Genomic DNA, 13,569 nt, shown 5'->3' on the forward strand with positions numbered 1-13,569 from the left:
CGTGAAATATCCACGTGTTAAAAATTGTTATCATACAATAGGGTGCACACTGCCATTTTAGCTCAGGTACATTATATCATCAGTGCGCACCACTAAATTAATTCTAGATTTGAAGCTTTCGTGACTGCAAGGATTCATATTCTTAGGTTTTTTCGGTAAAGTCACGTGGGTAAAACATCAAAATTAATAAAAAATAAAATAAAATAAAGATCACGACGTTTCGGAGGCAACACAAGTCTCCGTCATCAGGTGGGACCGTCATAGCCAGATTAGCTGCATCAAGTGAGGCAATGATTCAAGATGTAATCCCTTAAAAGCGAGTTGAGGGGGGAGGAGAGGGGGGGAGCTCATCAGAATGTGGTAGCCAATGAATGGAACGTATCGGGGGGAGGGGGGCGGGGCCAAAAGGGTGGGCGACGGCGTGGAAGCGATTGTGCGCAAGCGACAAACTGCTGCACACGCCAACGCATTGGACAGAGAGGGGGGAGGGGGAGGCCTGATACACATGATAGAAAAGAAAAGAAAATGCGCATGTTTATACCAATGCTGGCTGAACAATGAAGGGATTACTGTTAAACACTGGGGATGTTAACACTCGGTAAAGTAAAGTAAAATAGTGCCTGTCAGATAAGATGGTCCAAAAAAGTGTAATTAAGTCTTTTTTGCGTGGTTAATAACATCTTTCCAATGATTACTAAGTTTGTACCCATCATCACGGTTGAAATTATGTCTGTGTTTGTATATTTGTATGGCTTCGTGTACAAACCTTTGATGGTAGCCAGGAGGTTTGCAGAGAACCTTGGTCTCGGAAAAGACAATTTCATGAGAGCCCACCGAGTTGTAGCAATGATCGGCAACGGCCGAAGAATCAGTTCTGCCGTGTTTCAGATCTGACTTGTGCTCGCGGACACGATCAGCAACATGACGTTTCGTTTCTCCAATGTAGCAATCAACACAAATGCAACTCAATTTGTAGACTCCAGGATACTGTAAGTCAGGAACGACATCCTTCACAGATGGAATCAGATCACGGATTTTATGCACTGTACTGAATCGGACTTGGATCTTATGTTTGTTTAGAATTTTGGATATCTTTTTGGTCACGCCTGCTATGTATGGTAACGTGATAGTTTTGGTCGGAGTTTTATGTGGCTGTTTCTGTGTGGTGGGAGAGACAGCTTGGCGGATAGTACGGTCAGAGTATCCGTTCATCCTGAGGGCCCGATGTACATGTCTTAATTCACCGGTCAGGTGGTGTTGGTCAGAAATGCCATGGGCTCTGTGGTATAGCGTTTTGATGAGAGAATTCTTTTGAGATGGGTGGTGGTGGGAATCCGGTTTCAAGTAGGAATCTGTGTGGGTGGCTTTCCTGTAGACAGAATGTCCCAAGGATCCGTCAGGCCTCCTCTCAAACAGAATATCCAAGAATGGTAGTTTACCGTCTTTCTCCACTTCAATGGTGAATCTGATGGATGGGTGTCTAGAATTGATGTGGTCCAAGAAGTGGTTCAGTGCTGGGAGGCCATGTGGCCAGATGACGAATGTGTCGTCCACATACCTCTTCCACAAGGAAGGACGCAGGGTGGATGTCTGGATGGCGTCTGATTCAAACTTTTCCATGAACATGTAGGCTATAACTGGTGACAAGGGGGAGCCCATAGGGGTACCCTCATTCTGTTTGTAGAAGGTGCCATTCCAGGTAAAATAGGTGTTGGTGAGGCAATGCCTACCCAGCGCAGGTACATCAGAATTCAATCCATGTTGGACTAAGTCCTAAATTATTGTTAGGGTGTCCGGTACTGGGACTTTGGTAAACAAAGATACTACATCAAAGCTGACGAGGATGTCATCAGGAGATAGTACCATGTCCTTAACCATAGAGACTAATTGGGTTGAGTTGAGTACTGCCGAAGAGGTCTTGCCTGTGAAGGGGAGCAGAGTATCTGATAGAAAACGGGCTAGTTTGTATGTAGGAGAGGTTATCGTCGACACAAAATTCTAAACAAACATAAGATCCAAGTCCGATTCAGTACAGTGCATAAAATCCGTGATCTGATTCCATCTGTGAAGGATGTCGTTCCTGACTTACAGTATCCTGGAGTCTACAAATTGAGTTGCATTTGTGGTGATTGCTACATTGGAGAAACGAAACGTCATGTTGCTGATCGTGTCCGCGAGCACAAGTCAGATCTGAAACACGGCAGAACTGATTATTCGGCCGTTGCCGATCATTGCTACAACTCGGTGGGCTCTCATGAAATTGTCTTTTCCGAGACCAAGGTTCTCTGCAAACCTCCTGGCTACCATCAAAGGTTTGTACACGAAGCCATACAAATATACAAACACAGACATAATTTCAACCGTGATGATGGGTACAAACTTAGTAATCATTGGAAAGATGTTATTAACCATGCAAAAAAGACTTAATTACACTTTTTTGGACCATCTTATCTGACAGGCACTATTTTACTTTACTTTACCGAGTGTTAACATCCCCAGTGTTTAACAGTAATCCCTTCATTGTTCAGCCAGCATTGGTATAAACATGCGCATTTTCTTTTCTTTTCTATCATGTGTATCAGGCCTCCCCCTCCCCCCTCTCTGTCCAATGCGTTGGCGTGTGCAGCAGTTTGTCGTTTGCGCACAATCGCTTACACGCCGTCGCCCACCCTTTTGGCCCCGCCCCCCTCCCTCCCGATACGTTCCATTCATTGGCTACCACATTCTGATGAGCTACCCCCCCCTCTCCTCCCCCCTCAACTCGCTTTTAAGGGATTACATCTTGAATCATTGCCTCACTTGATGCAGCTAATCTGGCTGTGACGGTCCCACCTGATGACGGAGACTTGTGTTGCCTCCGAAACGTCGTGATCTTTATTTTATTTTATTTTTATTAATTTTGATGTTTTACCTACGTGACTTTACCGAAAAAACCTAAGAATACCACTAAACTATTTTAAAAATAAAAGTACATTTTTGTCTGTCCGTCTGTCTGTCCGTCTGTCTGTCCATCTGCGTATGCGCGCTTGCGAGGGATTTGGCTCTCAAACAGGGTGGTTTAAGTCGAAACATTTTTGCCAGGCAGCACACCCTAAGCCCCGTGGTGGGCATAGGCTATTTCGTTTTCCCATCCGTCAACTTTAAAGTAGTGAAATTAACAATTGAGTGAGTTTTTATTTAATTATTTCCCTGCCCCGCTCAAGCTGCTCGGGGTTGCCCCAGGCAACGCACACGCGTCATCGGTGGAGGGTGGGGGGGATTTCTCATTCGCGTTCCAAATGCAAAAAAAATACACGCAACGCTGAGGTAAATTCATCAAAGTGTCATGTCTTCTTCTCTACCCCCCACCCCAATGTGTGCACTTACTACTATAGGCTCGGTAAATACTAATATTATAGCGCTTAGATAGTATTATTGTAGCACGGGCGGGGGGATGGTGGGGGGGTAGCGGCCCAGCCCCCGGCCTGGCAATGTGTCACCTCCTCTGGCTGAGCAATCTAGGCGAGGCCGCGGGCAAAGTACAATTTTATTGAATCTTTCGCTAAGAACTCAGGTTCATTGTTTACTATTATGAAACTAATAAGTTGTCAAATATTACACAGCTCCACCAAGATACATGCATGAGAAGACTCGGGATGCCATGACATACATCAGCCAATATGCCACGCCCCATCTGTTCATCACCTTCACTTGCAATCCCAAATGAAAGGAGATCCAGGTTTACCTTTATCCAAACCAAAAGCCACCAGACAGACATGACATCTTAGTGAGGGTCTTAAAACTCAAAGTTTATGACCTCATGATGCTTATTACGACCAACGTAGGCGGCGTCTTTGGATAGACAAGCAGTAACTTGCCCACTATTGGGTGGCAAAAACGTCATCTTCCTCATGCTCACATTTCTCTATGGATGAGGGAAACAATTCATGCAAGTCACATTGACACATTTATCAGTGCTGAGCTACCTCACCCCCATCAAGACCCTGCCATTTTTACACGCTTTTATTAACTCACTTTGTCTGTTGTTGTTGTTCTCGTCGTCGTTGTTGTCATTGTTGTATCCTCAAATCTTGTAAATCATTTTACTCAGCATCCCAATGCTGAAAGATTCCCTGCAAATTTCGCAATTAAGATTTCACACAGCAAAATCATTGCCCCCTTCTGCGAAACAAAATGCTTTGCAGGAGCATCCTAGGAAAAAAAGTCTAGGCACTTAGTGGGGCTTTTATGGCTAAACAAGTGTTACAATAATATTATTGTTGTGCTGGCCTTGAAAACACAATTCAATTTGTTTGACCATGTCACGCAGGCACGTTTTGCAATCAGCGCAATCCCCACCGCCCTCATAAACAAGGTGCACTTTGAGCCGGCCCTGCCGCCCCTGAGGAGCCAGCTGGTGCAGCGCATGCCGATGGGATCCATCATTAAGACCATCACCTTCTACAGCACAAGCTTCTGGAAGCAGCGTGGTGAGGCCACATCAGTAGACACTGTTTATTGTGTTTTTGCCGTGTATTTCGGTTTGGGCTGACACCATGTTACCGCAATTGTCATTAACGCAGCCTCAAGTTCAAGTTAAAATCAAGGGGTTATGACCATTATTTATTTTTATTATAGTTGTGTTACCTAGGAAAGTCTTAAGACCTTTTCAGAATTATAATCTTTATCATGGAGAAATCCGATGAGTTATGAAGCTCATTTTCACTTATGTCCAGTATGGGCGGGTCAGCAAGTTACAACAACAAACAATACAACCAACAATAGGAGTGCAAAGTAGAGAAAAGGTAAACAAGAAGGGTCTTACTAAGTTTAAGTTTTTGCAGTTGGGAGCAATGATTGCTATGAGTTTTCCACCTAAGTAGTTTTCCAGTAATGAAAAAAATCGGCAAATTTTGACTGTGATGCCAAGACACAATGGCCTAAGCTTATTCAAAGCATGTCACAATGTTTTCACGTCTACAGTAAAACAGACGACCTTATTATATTGTGTAGGTCATTTTCCCCAAGATGGTGTTGATGGAGTGAATGCTGCTCAGTAAGTGATGCTGACTTGTGTGAATGTGATTTGTTTAAGGCTTCAATGGATCATGCATGTCCGACTCGGGCCCAATATCGTACTGCATCGACGACACGAAACCGGACGGGAAACACGCGGCCATCATGGGCTTCATCCAGGCAGACAAGGCGCGAGCCATGTGCCTCTTCAGCCCTGTGCAGAGGTGCAGTGCCGAGTGCCAATGGGCGGGCTCGCTGTGTGCATGCACCTGTGCTCCCTTGTGTCCTTGTGTGCATGTGAATTAGGGGTGGAGCGACGCCTCATCTCGGCGATTGGTATCGATTCGTAGGACTGACAAACACGCTTCGCATCGTGCGTGTGTAGTGTCAGTGATTCGGAGACAAGGTTTGTAGGAGGCACCTTTATTATCAACATTCACAGTCTCGTCCACACACTCTCCACAGTCGCTTAACCTAGCCTGTACACAACACTAGCCATGTGTAGTAAGTATTCAGGAGGCTTGACGACGGGGTCGGAGGCACACTTATTTATTAACACCAACTTGTGTACAGTAACGGGTACACACAGTACTAAAGGGGATATCGTCCCCTTTACTCGGCTACAGGGAGACACAACATCTAACCCCGCTAACCTACGCCCAAGTCCTCCACTACGGAGCTAGGGGAGGCTACCTATCCCAGCCCTGGTCAAGCTGGGATCCCGGCACCCTGAGTCTCCAGACCGGCTCTTATAAGAACGTCAGTCTGGGCTCTCGGGGCCACGCCACCGGCTTGCCCTGGTCGGCCCTGACACGGACAGCCAGCCAGGGGAGCTCCGGGGCCTATTCTAGCTGGTCTTCAGTCTTCGCTGGTTTAAGCTAATACTCGACCTCGAGCCCTCCGGCTCACCATCTTTTATAGTACTTGGCCCCCCGGGAGGGGCCCGTGGGGGATGCAGGTGCGGACATCGGTGTGAGCACCTCCTCTGTGTACGGCTCTAACCACGCCCCTTGTGTTTGTTAGCCATCCGTGCCCATGCATAAATACACCTCTACATCACCCCCCCCCCCCCTGTACAGCTCGCAGCCGTCCCCGGCTGCAAAAAAAATAATAATCAGAACAAAGGTGCATCCCTCCCCAAAACCGTGTGTGTGCCTCGCGTAATTTTAACAAGAACAATGACAACTATAACAACAACAACAACAGGAAGAAAAAAAATAACCCGACGCACCCCCCCGAATAAATACCCCATTCCCCTAAACCAACATATATACACGAACTCCGGACGCCACCCCCCCCTGTCCGCAAGGGCCCCTCAACGGCCGACCTCACAATAGTCTGCGCGTTTTGGCGCGCATTCTCGCGGCGGGCCCGTCACAAGGGCCCATCCCGGCATGCTCAGTGGCGGTCGTTGACGGTCCGGGTGCGAGAGAGTCTGGCTTCGCTGCCGAGTGACCCCCGACCCCTCCGGGAGGGGTTGGCGGGCGTGGACCCGTCACTCCTGTTGCACCTGGAGATGGAACAGTTGATGTCAGGTTAGGCGAGAGCAGCGACGTCGGGGAGTCGGCGGACCCCTCACACGTTTGGCCATGCGTGTGTGTGTGCGAATCACGGGGCGGCGCAATGAACGGTTTCAACCTTGAGGGGTGCACGTACCACCGACGCCTCCCCCATTTGACGCGAACACATTGCGGCCGCAAGACCTGTACGACCTCCACGGGCCCCCGCCACGGCCGTACCAACTTTGACGAGGTCGCCAGCGGCACCTGGGGACAGTGCAACCATGCCCTGTCCCCTGGTTTCCATTTGAACACATGTACCCGCTCCAGCCGAAGCCTCTCGTTCGCCTTCTGGCGGAGTTCAGAATTTTGCACGGCCGCTTCCCGCGCCTCAGATAATTTGGCGATGTTAAATTTAACGTGTTCGGACAAGGCAGACTTCGCCTGAGGCACCGAGAGCTGGGTCGTCACAGGGGGGTTAGCCTCGCGGCCATACATTAAAAAGAAAGGGGAAAATCCGGTGGCCGCGTGGGGAGCCATCCTGTAGGCTTGTAACACACCGGCAATGCGAAGGTCCCAATCTGTCTGGGATTCCGATACCTGCTGGGACAGCATGGACGTGATAGTCCGATGCAGCCGTTCCACCATCCCGTCAGTTTGTGGGTGATAGGGGGAGGTCCGAATTTTCTCCGTACCCAAGAGGTCGCACACCTCGCGGAGGAGTTTCCCCGAAAAATTCTTACCCTGGTCAGTCAGCAGCCGTTCCGGAGCACCCTTGTCGAGGACATAGCCCTGGACAAAGGCCTCCGCAATGGCTGCTGCCGACTGGTTGGCCAGGGGCCAGGCCATAGGCCATCTCGTGAAGTATTCGACCCCTGTCAACAAGTACCTATTTCCCCTGGGTGTAGCGGGTAATGGGCCGAGAATATCCAGAGCAACGAGCTCGTTAACCCGGGAAACCTTTATGGACTGCAGCGGAGGGTTGGACCCCCTCGCTGGTGGCTTCCTCTGCGCGCATTTTGTGCACGACCCCAGGAGATCCCCCACGTCCTTCGCCATGCCCGGCCAGAAGAAATCGAGCTGGAGCATGGCAAAGGTCTTGTGAACCCCCAAGTGCAGGAGCCGCTCATGCACAGCCCATACCACCTTACCCCTCAATGCTGCAGGCACCACGAGCCGTTGGCGGTGGGATTTTCCGTCCCAGTGCATTAAAATCCCCTGGAACAACCCCCACGAGTCAACGTTCGCCACCCCCTGACCAACCCCCCCGGTGCGACGGCGCAGAGCGAGGAGGGAGGTGTCCTCCATTTGGAGGCGTCCCCACTCCGCAACCGACAACCCCAGCAACGAATCCCTCCCTTCTTGCTCGATAGGACCCGAAGCCGAAGGCGCATCGGTGGCGGCCACGAAGACCGAATCGGTGGTCACGTTCGGGGGCCTACAACGCCCCGAACCCAAGAGGCAGGCGCACTCCGAAGTGGGTGGCAACCGCGACAGGGCGTCAGCGTTCGTGTGGCGGACGCCCTTACGATATGTGGTGACAAAGTCGTAGTCTTGGAGAATCTCCAACCATCGAGACAACTGGCCCGATGGTTGTTGAACCCGCAGGGCGTACTGTAGAGCGGCATGATCTGTACGGACGGTGAAACGCCGACCGTACAGATACGGGCGGTACTGCTGAATGAAATAAACAATTGCCAATAATTCCCGACGGGTAACGCAGTACCGTTGTTCCGCCGGAGACAGTACTCGACTACCGTAAGCCACCACATGCTCTACGCCCCCAATGAGCTGGGACAGCACGCCCCCAATGCCCGTGTTACTTGCGTCTGTATTGAGCAAGAAGGGTTGTGAGAAATCGGGGTAATTCAACGGCCGAGCCCCCACCAGGGCATTTCGGAGGGCGCAAAAAGCAGCCTCCTCCTCCGGCCCCCAATGAAACCTGACTCCCTTGGACGTCAAGGCATGCAATGGTTTCGCGATCGTAGCGAAGTCAGCCACAAACCGTCGGTAGTACGACGCGAACCCAATGAAACTCCTGACCTCTCCCACCGAGGTGGGAGTTGGCCAGGAGCTGACGCATTCCGTTTTGGCGGGATCAGTGGATATCCCCGAGCGCCCAACAATGTGACCCAAATACCGCACTGATTCGCGGAGCAAATGGCACTTCTGCGGTTTAAATTTCAAATTAGCAGCCCGCATTTTGAGAAAAACAGCACGCAACCTCTGGAGGTGTTCGTTGAATGATTTGCTAAAGACGATGACATCGTCCAAGTAAATTAAACACGAATCCCATTGCAAGCCTGCCAAGACCAGTTCCATTAACCGCTGAAAAGTTGCTGGCGCATAATGTAAGCCCATCGGCAAGCGGTTAATTTGGAAGAGGCATTGCGGTGTACGGAAAGCAGTCTTAGGTTTGGATTCGTCATCCAGAGGCAGCTGCCAGAATCCAGAAAGTAAATCCAGGGTGGAAAAGAATCGCGCCCCCGCCAAGGCATCGAGCGACTCATCCATTCGAGGAAGCGGGTACGCATCTGCCACAGAAATTTTGTTCAATCGCCGAAAGTCGACACAAAACTGCAGTGAGCCGTCGTGTTTTTTCAACAAAACGATCGGCGCGCCCCACGGGCTGTTGGAAGGGGAAATGATATCGGCGGCTAGCATGTTATCAACGGCCGATTTGACATGATCCTTTTCGGCGGGACTCAACCGAAAGGGATTTTGGCGGATTGGCGCGCTGTCACCCGTGTCAATATGGTGTCGCAGCAATTTAGTACAACCAATATCAAATTTGTGTCGACTAAAAACGTCGGCAAATTCGTTCAGGAGAACTCGCAGCTGCGCACGCTGCGAGTCGGACAGGTCCACTGATCCCGCGCAAAGCGCATCCAGCCATCCGTCATCACAGTCCGAATGCGGTCGCGACGGAGGATCGGTGCTTACCTGACCCACGAGTGGTTCCTCATAGGGTACCGGCGTTGCGTGTGCAAGCACGGTCCCTTGAGGAACCACGGCCGTTCGCGATCCTACATTAAGGACTGCAATGAAGGGGTCCCCATCCCCTTTCACCATGGTCTGAGCCGCTAGCAAATCGGGTCCATTGACCCCGGCCCGAGATGGTCCCAACAAGACCCCCCGATCCGCAACCCCTTCAGCAAACGGCCGACGCAACCTAAGAGGGACGAGCATCTGAGCCCCCGGGGGTATGCGCACAGTTTTTGTCACGAGCGCCTGCACGGTGGCAAACGCCCGACGCTCCGTGGCGGGGGAAGACAAAAATGTAACACGTCGGCCCGACGGGAGCTCGATGCACCCTTGGTCAATCAAGATACGAATGGGCATTTTGGCCAAGAAATCCAGTCCCCAACAGGCACGGAACCGCGAGTGAGGAGGAAACCAAAACAGGCCCGGATAATTGAATGTCTCCAATGCAAATTTTGGCGCGGATTTGCCCAATGATGCCCAGCGAGCCCCCGTTAGCAGCATAGCATGGCACGTCAACGGGGAGCAAGGGACGACTTTGAACGGGAAGGATGTTATAAATCAAATCAGATATAATGGTCGCCGATGCCCCTGTGTCAATTAAAATCCGCACCTCTACCCCATCAATATGACCGACCACGACCGACGATCCCGCCGACGCTGCAACGACACGATGGGCGAGCTCCGACCACTGACCCGGTTGGAGCGCTTGCCGCATTTCAGAACAATCCGACGCAACGGCCGTCGATTTTCGAACCCTGTTCGTTTCAGCGCGTGAGTGTGTATCGGATGTGTGCATGGGCCAAACGTGTGAGGTGCCACGACTCGCCGTATTTCTCTGCTGGAGCTTGGGTGGAGACGGCGCGGCGTCCTGACGAGGTGTCGCCCCGCGCTGACGGGGAGCCCGACATCCTGAAGCAACGTGGCCTTGAAGGCCACAGTTGTAGCACCGTGTGAGCGCCCCAGATGGCCTGGGCTGCTCCTGGCGGCTCGGTCCGTTCCGAGCCTGTGGTGCCGCCGATCTCCATTCCCCCCGCCGCTCCACCCCGCAGACCTCCTCTGATGGGAGGGTGGTGGCCGCCATGGCATGGCCGGCCACCCCCTTGGCGGCCTTGCGACGCAGGGACCGCAAGCCCCCGTGGATGTGGCGCGCGACCAGCAAGGACGACATCTCTGCGTCGTCTTGAGCCAGGACGTTGACGTCCAGCTCATCAGCGAGTAGCAGCAGCTTTTCAGCCACCATAGCGTCCACTCCCTCTTCGTCCATCCGCGGGAAAGCAGCCTTCGCCAGGGCCAGGAGAGCAGTCCGGAAGGCCAGGGGCGCTTCGTTGGCGCCCCGATGACGATCGTGGAATAGCTGCCTGCAGTCCGAAGGCGGGCCATAGACAGCTGACAGCAGCTGCAGCGCCAAGTGCAGCGTGGCGCGCTTTTCCTTAGGCGCCGAGGTGAGAGTAGCCAGGGCGTCGTTGTCCAGCATCGCCGGCAGCGCGCGTAGTGCTTCGGCGTCCGTCCAGTTCGCCATCTCCTGATGAGCGATGAAGCGCCTTTTGAAGCCGCCCCAGTCTCCGTCGGCGCCCACGAATTCTTTGAGAGGCGGCAGACGCTGCTGTAACGCGACGTCCGTGGCTGCGGATCGCTCTCCGTCGTTCCCAGCAGACGTTACAGTGTGGGCGGGCTGCGAGCATGGCATCGCCGGTCGCTCCGTTGTTGACGCGCTGGCCGGTGTTGATGATGTCACGGCTTGTGCTTGGCCCTCAGCAGTCACCTGACGCGGGCCGGCCCCGCCCTCTGCTCGCACTGTAGTGATGGCGGGAAATTTAACCGCGAGCCGCGTCGGGGTGGCGGGAAATGTCGCCGCGCGTCGGGTGCTGTCGTCGTCCCGCGCAGCCCCTCCAGCCCCTAGCCGCGTGATCTCCTCCAACGCGGCGGCCGCAGCGTAGAGCAGCTCCGCCAGGCGGGAGTGAGCCAGCCGAAGTCCCTCGGCCGAAGCATCCCCTCCTTCCTGTCATAGCAGCGCGGGTGTACTCGGCCCCGGCTGCTCCGATCCGACCTTGGCCATCTCTGGTGGTGATTCGGCCGTGGTGTCTTCCATCTCCGACTCCCTGGTACATGTCGTCCCTCGTGTGTCCATCGTTGAACGTTTACTTCTGACGCCAGATGTAGTAAGTATTCAGGAGGCTTGACGACGGGGTCGGAGGCACACTTATTTATTAACACCAACTTGTGCACAGTAACGGGTACACACAGTACTAAAGGGGATATCATCCCCTTTACTCGGCTACAGGGAGACACAACATCTAACCCCGCTAACCTACGCCCAAGTCCTCCACTACGGAGCTAGGGGAGGCTACCTATCCCAGCCCTGGTCAAGCTGGGATCCCGGCACCCTGAGTCTCCAGACTGGCTCTTATAAGAACGTCAGTCTGGGCTCTCAGGGCCACGCCACCGGCTTGCCCTGGTCGGCCCTGACAAGGACAGCGAGCCAGGGGAGCTCCGGGGCCTATTCTAGCTGGTCTTCAGTCTTCGCTGGTTTAAGCTAATACTCGACCTCGAGCCCTCCGGCTCACCACCTTTTATAGTACTCGGCCCCCCGGGAGGGGCCCGTGGGGGATGCAGGTGCGGACGTCGGTGTGAGCACCTCCTCTGTGTACGGCTCTAACCACGCCCCTTGTGTTTGTTAGCCATCCGTGCCCATGCATAAATACACCTCTACACATGTAACTCTGACGGCGCTGACTGAGATAGCCAACAACTATCTTGCAACGCAATATCTAGCGAAGACGGCAGCGACGACGAGACGAGTCCACTCCCAGAACTGGCAGCCTCGAGCTCCCGCTCTTGCCTCCTTTTATCCTACCAGCGCGGCCTGGCTCCGCCCTGACTGCGCCTCCCTTCTCGAACCCACGAGCAGGTTCCAGGGGCCTCCAAATGGGGTCCTCCGTGAGCCAGCGCTATTACGTCGTAGGAACGAGATAGAACAAAAAGATAAAGGACCAAAAAAATTGTCGAAGAGCCAAAAATACTAAATCCTGAAATTATCTCGTGGTCCTCAATTATCGGGGGGGAAGGTCATGAATCGTTACACCCGTAGTATGTATACACGTGTTGTACTCTTTCATTAGCTGTCTTGTTACAGGTATGGGGTAGAGTAAATGGTATGTGGATTTTATTTTTGACTCTCTTGATGCTTTAAGTGACAATAAACATTTGTGTTTTTCCTTCCCAGGAGGAAAGCGGTGATTGAGCATTATGCCAACATGTTTGGGATGCCAGAGTTTTTGCAGGTACCTGGTCAACTGTTTATAAACCCTAACATAATGTGCAATGCCATATTTGTTTCTTGGCCTTTTTGTCTGTTATTGGATGGGTAATGATTTTATTTTGATAAGAGTATCCTCTTTTATGTCAGTGTCTCAGAGCACTTTACATGTGTAGTATCTTGAAGGAGACGGAGACTTCTTTAGAGGCCACACGCTTTTTATATAACAGCTAGACATTCTGACGCACTGGGGAATAGCCCAATCCCCACAACCTAGGGAGGTACAGCCTCCGGGCTATTCTGACTACTCTCCTTCTATACCCTGTGGCTCCTTAGCCTAGGGAAGCTTAACACCCCACCCGCAGCCCACTCAGTCCCGGCGACATCCTCGGGGCTTGGGGTCCAGGGTCTCCAGCGGCTCCTTGCTTCAGCTTGAGATGAGATGGACTGACTCCGCGCTCTCCGGGAGCCGTCTTATATATCCCCTCTCTGAGGGGCGGGGGTGTCTCGGGGCCCCAGCTCTCGCCAGCCCCCTCCCCTCAGAGCGGTTCCAACCGCCTCTTTGCTCGACCGGTCCGGATCAGTCCAGACCTGTACGTACCCCTCCCCTAGGTTGTGGCGCCTGTGGTCAACCTTGACCACCACACATGCGATAAGCAACTTACCGTATTTTCCCGCGTATAACCCGTGGGGTATACCACTTTTTACAAGCAAAACAAGACCCTGTGGGGTATATGGAGGTGCGGGCTATCCCAAGAATATTTTACACGTGTGACATGTCGTAACTCTTTGGTTCTTTCGGTAAAGTCACGTATAAAGATAAAAAAATAAATT

At 52.3% G+C, this 13,569-nt stretch overlaps 1 protein-coding gene across 1 annotated transcript in view; it reads left to right on the plus strand.

The window, feature by feature from the left end:
• Positions 1 to 6,028, plus strand: part of LOC133344693 (amine oxidase [flavin-containing] B-like) — a 47,962-nt gene extending 41,934 nt beyond the window's left edge. The window contains exons 8-9 of the mRNA XM_061554756.1: positions 4,310 to 4,469; positions 5,075 to 6,028. Coding sequence (XP_061410740.1) covers positions 4,310 to 4,469; positions 5,075 to 5,301 — 387 coding nt within the window. The 3' untranslated portion in view covers positions 5,302 to 6,028. The remainder of the gene's footprint in view (positions 1 to 4,309; positions 4,470 to 5,074) is intronic.
• The last annotated feature ends 7,541 nt before the right edge of the window (positions 6,029 to 13,569 follow it).

Source organism: Lethenteron reissneri, chromosome 20 (genome assembly GCF_015708825.2).
Source record: "Lethenteron reissneri isolate LAM-NWPU_2019-01 chromosome 20, ASM1570882v1, whole genome shotgun sequence".
Lineage (NCBI taxonomy): Eukaryota > Metazoa > Chordata > Hyperoartia > Petromyzontiformes > Petromyzontidae > Lethenteron > Lethenteron reissneri.